General features: G+C 32.6%; 2 protein-coding genes across 2 annotated transcripts; both read right to left on the bottom strand.

Moving 5' to 3' along the window:
• Nucleotides 1–157: 157 nt before the first annotated feature.
• LOC128194039 (extensin-like) lies at nt 158–1303 on the bottom strand. Its single transcript, XM_052868610.1, has one exon. It carries the CDS (start codon nt 1301–1303, stop codon nt 158–160), a length of 1146 nt encoding a protein of 381 aa, XP_052724570.1.
• A 1856-nt stretch (nt 1304–3159) lies between these two features.
• LOC108320657 (plasma membrane ATPase) lies at nt 3160–8827 on the bottom strand. Its single transcript, XM_017552151.2, has 15 exons — nt 8727–8827; nt 7411–7530; nt 7191–7289; nt 6852–6989; nt 6347–6661; nt 5863–6189; nt 5663–5782; nt 5444–5566; nt 5271–5375; nt 4876–5185; nt 4260–4774; nt 4006–4179; nt 3736–3918; nt 3477–3658; nt 3160–3381 (listed from the first exon to the last, which is right to left on the bottom strand). Exons 1-15 carry the CDS (start codon nt 8766–8768, stop codon nt 3285–3287), a joined length of 2850 nt encoding a protein of 949 aa, XP_017407640.1. The 5' UTR covers nt 8769–8827; the 3' UTR covers nt 3160–3284.
• Between the last annotated feature and the right edge of the window lie 4520 nt (nt 8828–13347).

Genomic DNA, 13347 nt, shown 5'->3' with positions numbered 1-13347 from the left:
ACATGTAATATTTAAAAGAAGCTTAAATACAGCTTAAATTGTCGTTATTTTAAGATATAATACATGGGACATGATTTTGAAACTTCAAGGAAAGGAAAAAACAAAAGTGGAACATAATTTAAACACACTCAGCTTGAGTGCCGCATAAACATCAGAATCAATCGCTGCTGCTGATGAGTTTCGACGGTGGGTTTTCGGGGTCAGGAGCAGAATTCTCCGGTGGCTCTTCGGGATCGGGAGCAGAATTCTCCGGTGGCTCCTCCGTCGTATCCGGTGGCCCCAAGGAAGTATCAGGCGGATCTTCCGGCAGTTCTGGCGGGGGATTCTCCGGCAGCTCCGGCGGTGACAGAGAATCAGCCGGTGTGGTGAAGGACGGTGGGTCATCCGGCATCACCGGCGTTTCCGGCGTGACAAAAGTAGGTGGCACCTCTGCAGCCAAAGGTGGTGGAAACACAGCATTATCAGGTGTCTGCGGCATAGGAAAAAACGGCGGAGTTGAAAGAAACGGCGTGGGTAGCAGTGGAGGAGGTAAAGAAGGGTCCGGAAGAGTTGGGTTGGTGAAGAAAGGTGGCGAAGATGTGAACGGAACAAGTGGAGGTGCTGGTTGTGGATCAAAGATGAAGGGGTCCGGAGGTGACAGCCATGGGAATGTTGGCATTTGAGACATCGGAGGTGGAATTACCAATGGCGGTAAGGTAGGAGCAGGTGGCGGTGGTGACGGAACTAACGGCGGCTCCGGTGGAAGAGGTGGAAGAGGACAGCAGGGTGGATTAGGTGGAAGAGGGCAGCAGGGTTTAACCGGCGGCGGTGAACAAGCCGGTGGAGGCGGGGACGGGGGAGGCGGGGACGGCGGTGGCGGTGAAGGGGGTGGTGGGGACGGAGGAGGTGGTGATGGTGGCGGCGGCGACGGTGACGGTGGTGGTGGGGCAGAATAATGCACCGGTGGAGGTAAGAAAGGTGGTGGAAAATATCTTAGCTTTGGAGGGATTCTCGGGGTGTAAGTGATCGGCGGAGGGATTCTCGGTGTGTAAGTTATCGGCGGGGGAAAAGAATACGATGGAGTTGGTGTTTGATCAAAAGGGTTTTGAGGGGAAGAACACGTAGGAAAAGGCCAATGTCCGCATGTTCCATAGAGATACAAGTAAAAAGGATCACAGTTTGATCCTCTTGTTCTTCTTCCTCCTCCTCCACTGTGTCTGCCTTTTCTGTATGTTCTAGAAGTGCTGGTTTTGGTTTCTGCAGAAAAACAGAGAATGAAGAAAACAAATGTAAATAGAGCTGTAGTCACTGTATTTGGTTTCATTTCTGATGGCTATGGAATGGTTTGATTTGTTCATGATATATATATATATATACAGAGAGAGTGACAGTGATGGAAGTTCAATGATTGTGCGTGGAGGGTTTAAATGCAGCGTGAAGATTCATAAGAGAAGTAAATAACATTGAAAAGAAGATGGTGGTGGTACAGTTACCAACTTTAATGGTTCTGCAAGCTGTTTAACCATGCGCTCTCTGTAAGTGACACATTCGCAGATTAAACGACTGAAATTAAGCTGGGACTTCTTCCTTCTTAATTTATATACGCGGAAGACTTGCAGGAGCAAGGAAAAGTAAAAATGGAAGTAATTAAGTTTCATAGATCTACGTGCCAACTTAATTGCTTCTGTGTTTGCTTTAAGTGGTGGCCCAAGTGCTGTGAATTCCTCATTCCCAAGCATTTGCATGCATACCAAACTTCTTTTTATTTGGTTTGAATATGAAATCTTAGCTTGATCGTGAACATTGTTTCATACCATATACGTTCATGTTGAATGAAGAAAGAAGATGAATTATTATGTTTATGTAACGTTGTGTTGGTAAAGGTAAAGTGAAGTTTGATTTGTATTGAATGGGAAATGATAGATTTGATTATAATATGATGGATGCATGAGAATTATCTATCTGAGAACAAATATGAACAGAAAAAAAATTTGTGATTCCTAAGTAGACTTCAACATTAATAGCACATTAACTGCTGTTAAACTTTGACTCTGACTTTAGATTTCAGTGAGAAAGAAAACAAAAAAAAAAAAGACTTTAAATTAGTCTGTTTGACTCAAGCCTACCTACTTATATCCGAAGCTTGATTTATAAAAAGAAAAGTTAAAAAATAATAGTTTATTGTTAACTCTTAGTTAAATAAGTAGAAAGGAGTCTTCTAATAACTTTTGTATATTCCTACAACATATCGGTACCTAATTTGATCATAGTTATTTCGGATACTCATCAAGGAATTCTTATTCTTTTTAATTTGTGCTGTGTTTAGTCTGGAGATTACATAGTTGAATAAATAATGTAATAGAATAGTTTTTACTGTTTCAAAATATTTATGAATTTTAATTCTTTAAAGTTAATTTAGATTTCATATGTTTTATAATGAGTTCTCCAAAATATAAAATGAGTAAAGTATTGAAACAGAGAAACCAAATAAGGTGAATAGGCAATTTAAATCGATTTGCTAGGAGACATTTGAAAATTAAAACTATTGGCTTATAAGTGAATTTTATTTCACAAAAAAAAAAACACGAATTACCCTCTTTGTTATATCAGAATTGAAAAGTATATTAAAATTTAACAGGGTAAAATATGTTTTGTATTCATGTAAAATTTTAAATTAAGTCTGTTACTAAATTAGTATATTATTTTGATTTTTCTATAATTTAAATATATATTTTAGATATTTGTTTATAATGGCAATATATAAAAACTTGATGTGAGTGATAACAATATAAAAACTTTTATAATTAAAAAAAGTGTGGTTAGATTACAATTAACATTATGTTAAAATTATTGTTTATGTAAATTATTTATCCATCATAGTTACTATTAAAGACTTACTAAATATATTTAAGTTTCAAATAAATATATTTAAATTTGAAAAAAAAAAATACCACATAAAATAAATCGTACTTAATATTTTGAAGATTTTACTAGAAGGTCAAACACGTCTGACTCAATTTAAATTTATTGAAGAATTGTAAATTTAAATTAGATAATAAAGTTGAAGATATAAATGTACCAAGCATTCTACATGAAATTCTACTTCAACCATATTCAACATTATATCTTTAAAATGGTTAAAAAATTATGACTAATAATGCTATATCCATTCGATTTCAAAATGGTTTAAAATAACATTAAGAAGAAAATCTACCCATAGTTTGATTCTTTTGTCGAACCTCTGGAATGGAACTAAATTTAAGAAAATTAATAAAAAAACATAGAACAAAAAACTAGTCTTTCACTCAAACAGTATAGTGCTGTTGAATTGTATCAATGTCGAGTCCTTTCAATTTCACAACCGACTCCACGTGTCCCTTCAATGTGTGAAGTTCCCGCAATCTGAAAAGAAAAAATAAAAACAAGTTATTGAATAAACTAATCTTAGTTTACTTTATTGAATAAATATTGTATAGATTAATATTAAATGACATTACCTTGCAACTTCAGCTCGTTTTCTTGCCTGTTCTGCAATTTCAGATAATTCACGGTAGTTAGTTCTTTCTGAAAAAGTGTGTTCGTTTTGAGGAGGATCCAACCCATGTAATGTGCGTTGAGCAATAGCCCATTGTGCTTCTCGTTCTTCCTTTCCATAATCCTTCTTTGAAGTGAATGCAGTCTATATAAATCACAGGATATGTAAGAACAAGCAAATCAATATTTAAGGAATGAAAATAGCATTAACATTTTTTTTACCCTATTTTCGGTGATATTATTCCATGCCCTGCCACTCAAGTAATATCGAATTGCGAATTTCAAAATATCCAATGGGATGTAGAAGATGATACTATAGATCCAAATGACACCAGCCCAGCCCCATCCAATCCCTTTCATCCTTGCAAAACCCCAATTTGCATAAACGGCTATAACTGTCGCAATCTACTTACAAAAAAGATGATGCTAGGTTAGTAATTTGTTACAGTTGAAACATGCTTGCAAATAAATGAACCATATATAACAACTCACCAGTTGTGCAACTATAAATGCGGTTATAAGCAAAAAGCCAGGGCGCTCAAAGTAAGACCAACTCCTTGATCGAGTTACAAATATAAGAGCCTGACTTACAATGCTTACTTGAAGATAAACAGCCGCGGTAAGCTCATCTGGGTTTAATCTGATAGATCTAACACCAAATTTTTCCTGCAAACATTGTTGTACTTGTGTTAAACCTGAAATAATCTTCTAAAACAAAACATGTCTTAAATAAAATCCATGCTTACGGTGAAGAAATCAGAACCGTGAGCAGCCCAGAAGAAGACAACCGTCATGAGAGCGAGGTAAGTACCAAGAACTACGCCTGTGACAAAAATCTCTTCCAACTTCCATGAATCAGGCAGAGGGGATGGCTTTACTCTGTCCTTCGAGATGGTCATGATTGTTCCGTCATTTAGTATTGCAATAATTAAAACCATGAAAGGTGAGAAATCAAATTTCCATATAAGTGCAATCAGTAAAAAGCCGAACACAATCCTTATTGTGATGGAAACTGCGTAAATGGTGTAGTTCTTCATTCTCTGAAAAATGGATCTACTGGTCAAAACTGCACTCACAATCACACTGAGGCCAGGCTCTGTTAGTACTATGTCGGATGCACCTCTAGCTGCATCCGTTGCATCAGCTACTGCAATTCCAATATCTGCCTTTTTGAGGGCAGGAGCATCATTAACACCATCTCCTGTCATTCCACATATGTGTTTTCTCTCTTGAAGTATTTTCACAATCTCGTATTTGTGCTCTGCATATACATTAATATAGAAAGATTGCAGTAAATTATTATCAAATGTTGAACTGGAAATATGATTAAGGAATAGAAAAGAAGTTTAGACAAGTATTTACCAGGAAAAACACCAGCAAATCCATCGGCCTGTTCAATAAGCTCTTCGACGGGAATTGCAGCAACAGATTCATCCTTGTGATCGCCAAGAAGGGAGGAAGACGGGTACATGTTACTTCCCATTCCAAGTCTCCGAGCAGTCTCCTTCCCGATAGCTAATTGATCGCCGGTAATCATCTTGACGTTCACCCCAAGATGAAGAGCACGTTTAATTGTCTCTGCACTATCGTGTCTAGGTGGGTCAAACAAAGGCAAGAGACCCACAAATTGCCACGGTCCTCCACTACTCTCCTTGGTTTTCTCTGGAACTTCCTGTTAGTAGTAGATAATAAGGCTTTAACTTAAATTATTTTTTTTATTATTATTATTAAAAGAAACATTGTTACAAATAACTTACTTGTTGGGCAACAGCAAGGGAACGGAGACCTCTGTCAGCAAATTTTCCGATAATGGCATGAACTTTTTTCTTCACATCTTCCCGAAGACGACAGAGCTCTATAATCTGTAAAAAGAAATATAGTAAAAAAATTAAGAAAGATGAATTTCGTACCATTAAAAATATATATTTACCTGCTCCGGTGCGCCTTTGCTTGCTCGATGCCAATTTCCGTTGTCATCGATATATGTTATGGCGGTGCGCTTGTCTACTGGATTGAAGGGTAAGAAATGGACCTCTTTGATACCATCTCTTGCCTGCAACAAGAGGTGAAAAAAATACGTAAGATTCAAATACTCATTCATCCATTTCAAACAAGCAAAATCTATATTCTTAATGATAAAGTTACAAACCTCTCTTGGGTCACCCAACATTCCAACAATGCAAGCATCAATAGCGTCTTGATTCTCCACCCTAGAAGCTCGAGCTCCAAGTAAAATTACAGTATCCTTATCAGCATTTTTTCCGAAAACCTGCAATATAGGCAAGTCGCTTTCATCATACATAAATAATGAACTTAAAAATAATTTTTCCGTGATCTGCATCTACTAACCTCAATTAAACTCTTGTCTACAGTGAGTTTGTTCAGAGTTAAAGTGCCAGTCTTGTCACTGCATAAAACATCCATTCCAGCCATTTCCTCAATGGCTGTCATTCTCTTCGTAATGGCACCTTGCTGGGAGAGTCTATGGGAACCAATAGCCATAGTTACTGACAACACAGTTGGCATGGCAATCGGAATGCCTCCAATGAGAAGGACCAATAGATTGTCAATTCCATTCCTGTAGGGTCGGTGCTGAATTGGATACATAATAATAACTTCTACAACCATACCAACAGCTATGGAACAAATGCAAAAGTTACCAATGGCTGTCAACACCTGAACAAATTAAAATTCATGAAATGCTTTTACACACATTGAATATTCCATATTTTTTTTTATTCTTTTGCAGTAGGATTTGATAAAATAAACTTTTATATATGAGCCAACGATATAAATACAGCAAAAGAAAATGTAAAAGTACTAAAAATTGTACCTTTTGAAAGTGACCTTCTTGGTTCGTGCTGTCTACCAAGTGAGCAGCTTTACCAAAAAAGGTATGTACTCCAGTAGCAATTACAACAGCCTCAAGCTCTCCTTGCTTAACAGTAGAACCAGAGAAGACTTCATCACCTGGATTTTTTGAAACAGGCAATGATTCACCAGTCAACGCAGATTGATCAATCTTGAGAGGATCTCCGTCTAAGAGACGCGCATCAGCAGGCACTATGTCTCCTAACTTGATGCTGATGATGTCGCCGGGTACCAATATAGCAGCCTCTTCCTCAGTCCACTTCCCATCTCTTAGAACCTTCATCCATTCAAATATACTAATATGGTCGGTTTGGTACCAACATTTGTTTATAAAAAAAATACTAGCCACTGACATTCGTTTATATATAAAAAAAATAAAAATCATTCAAATAAATTAATGTAATATAAGAATTTTATGGGAATAATTAGACTAAACACGACCTTAGTTAAACGTCATGCAATTATACCTTAGTTTTGGGAGCAAGACCTGCCATAAGTGCTGCAGCCGCATTGCCTGCATTATTTTCTTCAATAAAACTAATGGTAGAGTTTATTACAAGCAGTGCCAGTATTCCTATAAAATCCTGCCAATCTGGGGGTTTGCCCTACACGTTTAGACAGGAATGAGAATAAAATCTAACTGACAAAAAACAAAAATTAATAAGAAAGACATTTTATGCTACGCTAAAAGTTAATAATCTTATCTCATCTATTTATATTTTTTTATTATACATTCATTTACCGTGTTTACAAGTTTTTAGCTGATTTTATTTTTTAAAATCACATCTTCAAATACATTCATTTACCCCTCCATTTGCCAGTGCAATTGCCATGATAGCAGCTGCTTCCATGACCCATGACAGAGGATTCCACATAAATCCCAAGAATTTCAACACCTTACTTTCCTGTTTACAATATAATATAGCAAGATTAGTTGATGAAAGCATCTTCTCTAAAGACATTAAAAATAAATAATGTTATAAAATAATTTAAACAGTAAGTAGCTAGTAAAGATGAATTCATTGCCTTCTTTTCTTCTAACTTATTGGGTCCAAAAAGTTCCATCCTCTTTCGGCCTTCCTCATTCGTGAGACCCTCCTTCGAACAGTTCAATTGTTCGAAGACTTGGTCCAAAGGAATTCGCTCCTGCAATACAATCATCATCTAATTATTAGCAATGACTTAAATATTTTGACAAAGTAAGAAAATATACTTGTTCAAAATACAGCAAAAATATAGCAAGAACACATAAGAAAATGCAATATCTTAGCACTTAAATTAAGAAGAGTGACAAGTGAAATTAAAAAATAACTATTTTCTCAGACATTGATATTTTCTATTAAAGAGAAAACACAGACTAACTACTCAATTTTCAGTCATAAGTCATATTAGTCTTATATTTTAAAAATAATAATTCTGATCATTATATTTTCAATTTCTTTTATCATAATTAAAAATTAAAATTCACAAACTATAAAAGTTGTAATGGTTAAAATCATAATTTGTTAAACGTAGTAACGCTACACAAACTCGGATGCCAAAGTTTTGTTAATTCTCATGGTAGTTTCTGTTTTTTTATCGGCAGTAATAGTATTTTCTATAATTTTCCGCAACATCAAAGTATGCGAAGAATCACAGAGTGGCTTTATAACAATTTATGTAATCAGTTTTCAAGGGTAGAATGGCATACGTCATGTATATTTTGCCATCCTGACAAATCTTTAATCACTTTACATTCCCTATGTTGTTCTCTTTTTTTATTATTTTCTTTATAATTACAAAAAAAAAAGCCTAAATGCAAGTCGTCAAGTAATTGTTGGAATAATTTTTCTTAACATTGATAAAAACGAAGATTGATTTTTAAAAAATAAATAAATAAACCAAACACGTCTTATACCCAATCCCAGTAGAAAATAACATAAATTTCGTTTAGCTACAAAAAGGGGGAAATCAAGAAAAGCTAGATAACACAAACAGAAAATAATCCAAACGAAAATCACACAAAACAGAAAATTTTATTATTTTCTAGTGTATCAAACATTAGATGAGAATAGGATGAAGGCGAGATGTTATATAGGTATGAGTTTTACGACGCATGCAGCAGTGGATTATAATCACACAAAGCAATCGATAAATCAAGATCAGAAATCACGTACGAAATTCGATTCTAATCCATGAATGAGTGATAATCATCAAATTCACTCCACACAATAACAAACAACGAGGGAATCTTTATACACATTATCATCTTCATGGTTAATGAGCTGGTCACTAACAGGCGCATGATGCTAGAAATGAAATGAAAGAGAAGAAAGAAAAACGAAAATCGAAAGGAAACTAACGAGATCGATATTCTCATTCTTCAGTCTTTCGAGAGCGTCCATTGCCGAGAGAAAACGCGGAAGCAAGAGTGAGAGAGAGTGCAGAACAAACTGAGGAAAAGGTTTATGATTTCAGAGCGGCTTCAACTGCACTGCAAGCAGTGGTTTATATATATATATATATATATACATATATATATATATATATATGTATATATATATACACACATACATACATCATATGCGAGACCACGTTAACAGAATATGTGCCTTGGTAATGAATCTCTATCTCTCACCGTAAACGATGCATGTATGATATGACTTAGCTTTTTTTTTTATTATTTCTATTAATAAACAAAATTGGCTTCTATAATGTTCAAGTAAGTCCACAAAAATAATTAAATAATTGAATAAATAGTTTCATTGAACAAAATAAAATATTTATATGATAATGTGTCTGTTAGTCTTTTTACTAATATTTGTAATAAAATTATTTTATCCTTTTCAGAACCAGACTTTAATTTAAATGAATAAAACAAAATAAACGTATGACCGAAAAGCACAGTTAACCACCCTTCGTTGAGTTGAATTTTGAGGGGGTATTTTCTCTTTTTAAAATATTATTACTAAAAATAATAAAATTCTCTTATTTTTCATAAAAATAAATAAATGTTATAATTCGAAATAGGCGAATTAAACCGGCGAGGCTCCTGGTCTTACCACTGGAGTTGCTGCTGGTCTTTCGCTTTTCGTTAGGTCTTTTCGTTTTTTCCGATACTCACATTTTACACACATTTTATGTGTAATTTTTTACTTTGTTTTATTCAAATTTATTTATTTTATATCTTCATATTTTTACTTTAATTTAAATACAAAACAGTATTTATTTATTTAATATAAATATCATAGTTGTATAATTAAGACTTCTTGTGAAAATATGAAAGATATAAAAGTTAAAGTTTTGTCTTATATTTATATTTAATTTATTTTGATTCCTATATTTATTTTTTACTTATTTAAATTAAATTTTTATTAATTAGAGTTAATGTAATCTTTTCATTAAATTGGAAATAACTTATTTTGGAATGTGATTTTAATTAACAAAAATTAAATTCAATTGATTTAAAAACAAATATAGAATCATATTAAAGCAAAGTTAAAATATTTATATTTAAAAAAAAAACGATACATGGAATCAATCAATATAATATTATATAGTATTGTCAATAAAAAATAAAAAAACTCTAATGTTTAAAAAAATATATTTTACTATTCATACAGATGATTCCAAAAAACCAATCTAATTGGTTATATAAATTTATTTAATTGATATTTTACGTTTGAATTGTGAGTAAGATGTCCAAAACTAAGTATATTTACGTATTTTATTTAAAAGATATACGCATAAATCAAATTAAACTAAAATATTTAGTGATATATTAAATTATTCTTATTTAAACTAAAGGAAAAAGGTTAACTATATTTTTAAATAATAATATTTCTTTATAAATATTAAATGTATTATAATTTATTTTAAGGATTGCTTACAGGTGTGGTTTAATTCGTTCCGATATTCATAAAAGCTTATTTGTTTAACTGTGTGGGTAATATTATATATTCTTTTAAACGGGATGTTATCTTACATAGATAAATAAAATAATTTTTTTTTTTATTCCTGAATTGTTTTAACACGAATAATATATTTTGAAATAATATGGTCTTCCTTAATGTATATATTATCAAATAAAATACATATAAAATAAATATACTATAAATATTAAATATAATATTCAACATTAATTACTCAGTTAACATCATTTATTTAAATTTTAAGTATTAAACAATAACATCAAGTTTAAATTTTAATATATAATTAATAAGTATCATTAATATCAGAAATTATATTTAATTAAATTTAATTATATCCAACTGTTATGATAAAAAAATTATTATTTATAATATAACTTAATTTATAATTCCTTAAAATAATTATTTGTCTATAAACTATAACTATATGTTTCAAATCTTATATATAGTATAGTTATAATGTAATTGTTATAACTACTCTTTGACTATAATAACAATTATTTATATACAACTTATTCTTTAATATTATTGCTTTCTAGTTTTAAACTAGTTTAGATGTTGCTACATTTTTTATTAATTGTAACTACTATTTGACTATAATAACAATTATTTATATAACTTGTATTTTAATATTATTGCATTCTAGTTTTAAAAGTTGCTGCATAATTGTATATTAATTTAAGTAAATTTAATTAAATAAAGCACTATTTTTATTATTAAAATATTTTTTATAATTAATAATTTTAAATGTATATTTATTATGTGTTATGAATATTTAATATTTCTATAGTTTGAAATCGTTTCACTAATATAGTGTTAATATTTACATTATACTTTACCAATCTTAACTCAATGAGAATTAATATATATGGTTTGAGAAAAGAAATCACAAAACATAAAGTAGTTTTTCTTTTCTAGTGATTAAGACTTTAACTTTTCGCTTTCAACGTCAGAAAATAAAAAACCAACTTTAAAAAGATCGTGTCATTTTTTTTTGTAAAAGATATTGGAATTTAGATTTTTCGATATTAATTGATTATTAAATATTGAAATTATTAATTTTCGATTTCATATTGATAAATTTCACAAAAATATTTGGTATGAAGGTGAAAATGTACTCTGACGTCGAATGTCTTAATTTCAGATGTCAAAAAGCATAACTCAGTGAACTCATTAAAATTTTGGAGAGAAGAGTAAAAATTGATTCACTTTATCAACTTTCTTATCTACTTAAATCTTTATCGGACGAGGCTTTCAACGACCAACACATCTAATCTTTCTTTCATTTTATATACATGCACGTTGATTAACTACTTTAGGTATGATTTTATTTCATTTTGACCGATTGGTTTCGTGCACAGGTACTCTTTGGAGCATAAGCGCATACTCTTTGGAGCATATGCGGATACTCTTTCTTCCTCACTAGCGGCAACACTTTATTCCAGCGAACCCACCTTCAAGAAGAATAGTTTCATTTTCATTTTTGTTTTTTATGAGCTATAAATTGATTGAACCGGTTGATATAGTTGACATTGGTATTGTTGAACTTGTTTGTTGTTCATACACTCTGTACATCCAAACTTAGGGTAAATATCAGAATATATTCAAAACTACTCCAAATGACCTAAAAATACGTTAAAAACATCAAAATATCATGAGAAGCTGTAACATCCCAAAAATACAGTATAAACCATACCATAGAATATTCACATATTAACAATATTACAGTTCAGTTCTGAAAACCAAAAAGGGTACATTGATGGCCGAACGAGCTTACAAAGATACTACAAGATTTAACGTTTACAAAACTAACTACCAAACCGAACGATTTCAAACTAAACTTACACCGAACGGTTATACAAAATAGAATCCATCCTAATGACCGAACGGTCCTGTGGCTCAACTTTCACTTCTAGAGCCTCTTCCATCAACTCTTCCCCTTCTACTCACATCCACAGGATGATCATTGCAACAGGACAAATCCAACCGAACAGACAATACAGACAAGACGGAAATAGGGTAAGCTTATGTAATTTAATTAATTCAATAAAACATATATTTCACATAAATCTGATATACATCAATAAGGCAATCATACAACCATTCAATCATACATTTCCAACCGGACTGTATGAATTATGTGTAGCTACGACGTTTTTGCACCCGGGTGATGCAATAGTTAGGATACTCTCAACAGCTACCACCCAAGGTTAGTCCGTTCCGCCCAAGTTCACCTTATGGTCTAGGACCTCCTGCCATTCCCACACATGAGTTACTCTTCTCTACGTGAGAATGAGCAATCATGAAATATCAAGATAAACGCCAGCTAAGTTTTGTCCACATTCATACTCTACCATTCAATAACCACTCATGAGATATTCCTCCCTGGAATACTCTTTCATTTCCATACCATTCCATTCATATACCATAATACAATCAAACCGGACCAAACCGAACAATAACATCCACCCTAGAGACAAGACCGAACGTTTTGAATACTTTCTAGACTAACACAACTGAACACTTAGTGTAAGACCGAGCGATCTTTCACTTATACACATAATAGAACTGAACGTTTCATTCTAGATAAGACTCATTATAAGCCGAACGCTTGTGGTAATATTTGGACGTTTACTGGTTACTCATCAGTTACTACAGGACCTGATTTTACTAGACAGAACTTTTAAGAATGTATTGAATACTAAAGAATAAGTGTATTTTAGACTTAACTGGAAATTGTGATAAATATTTGTGAAACCTAAGATCTTAAACCGAACCCTACAAGCTTAAACCGAATACTATTGAATTGAACCGAACACTCTTAGTTCAAAGATAGTAAACAATGGAGTATAATAGAAATACCGAGCGCTTGGTTAAAGACCAATCACTATAAAGACCGAGCACTACTAAGACCGAGCGCTTGGTTCAAGACTGAGCACTACTGAGACCGAGTGCTTAGTTCAAGACCGAGCACTACTGAGATTAACTAAAAATGAAGGATAAAGATAACATCTACGACTTTAAGTATTATAGAATACATTATCTAAACTGTTTA

The sequence above is a fragment of the Vigna angularis genome, chromosome 9 (genome assembly GCF_016808095.1).
Source record: "Vigna angularis cultivar LongXiaoDou No.4 chromosome 9, ASM1680809v1, whole genome shotgun sequence".
Taxonomy (NCBI): domain Eukaryota; kingdom Viridiplantae; phylum Streptophyta; class Magnoliopsida; order Fabales; family Fabaceae; genus Vigna; species Vigna angularis.
This window is presented reverse-complemented; position numbering and strand designations above follow the sequence as displayed.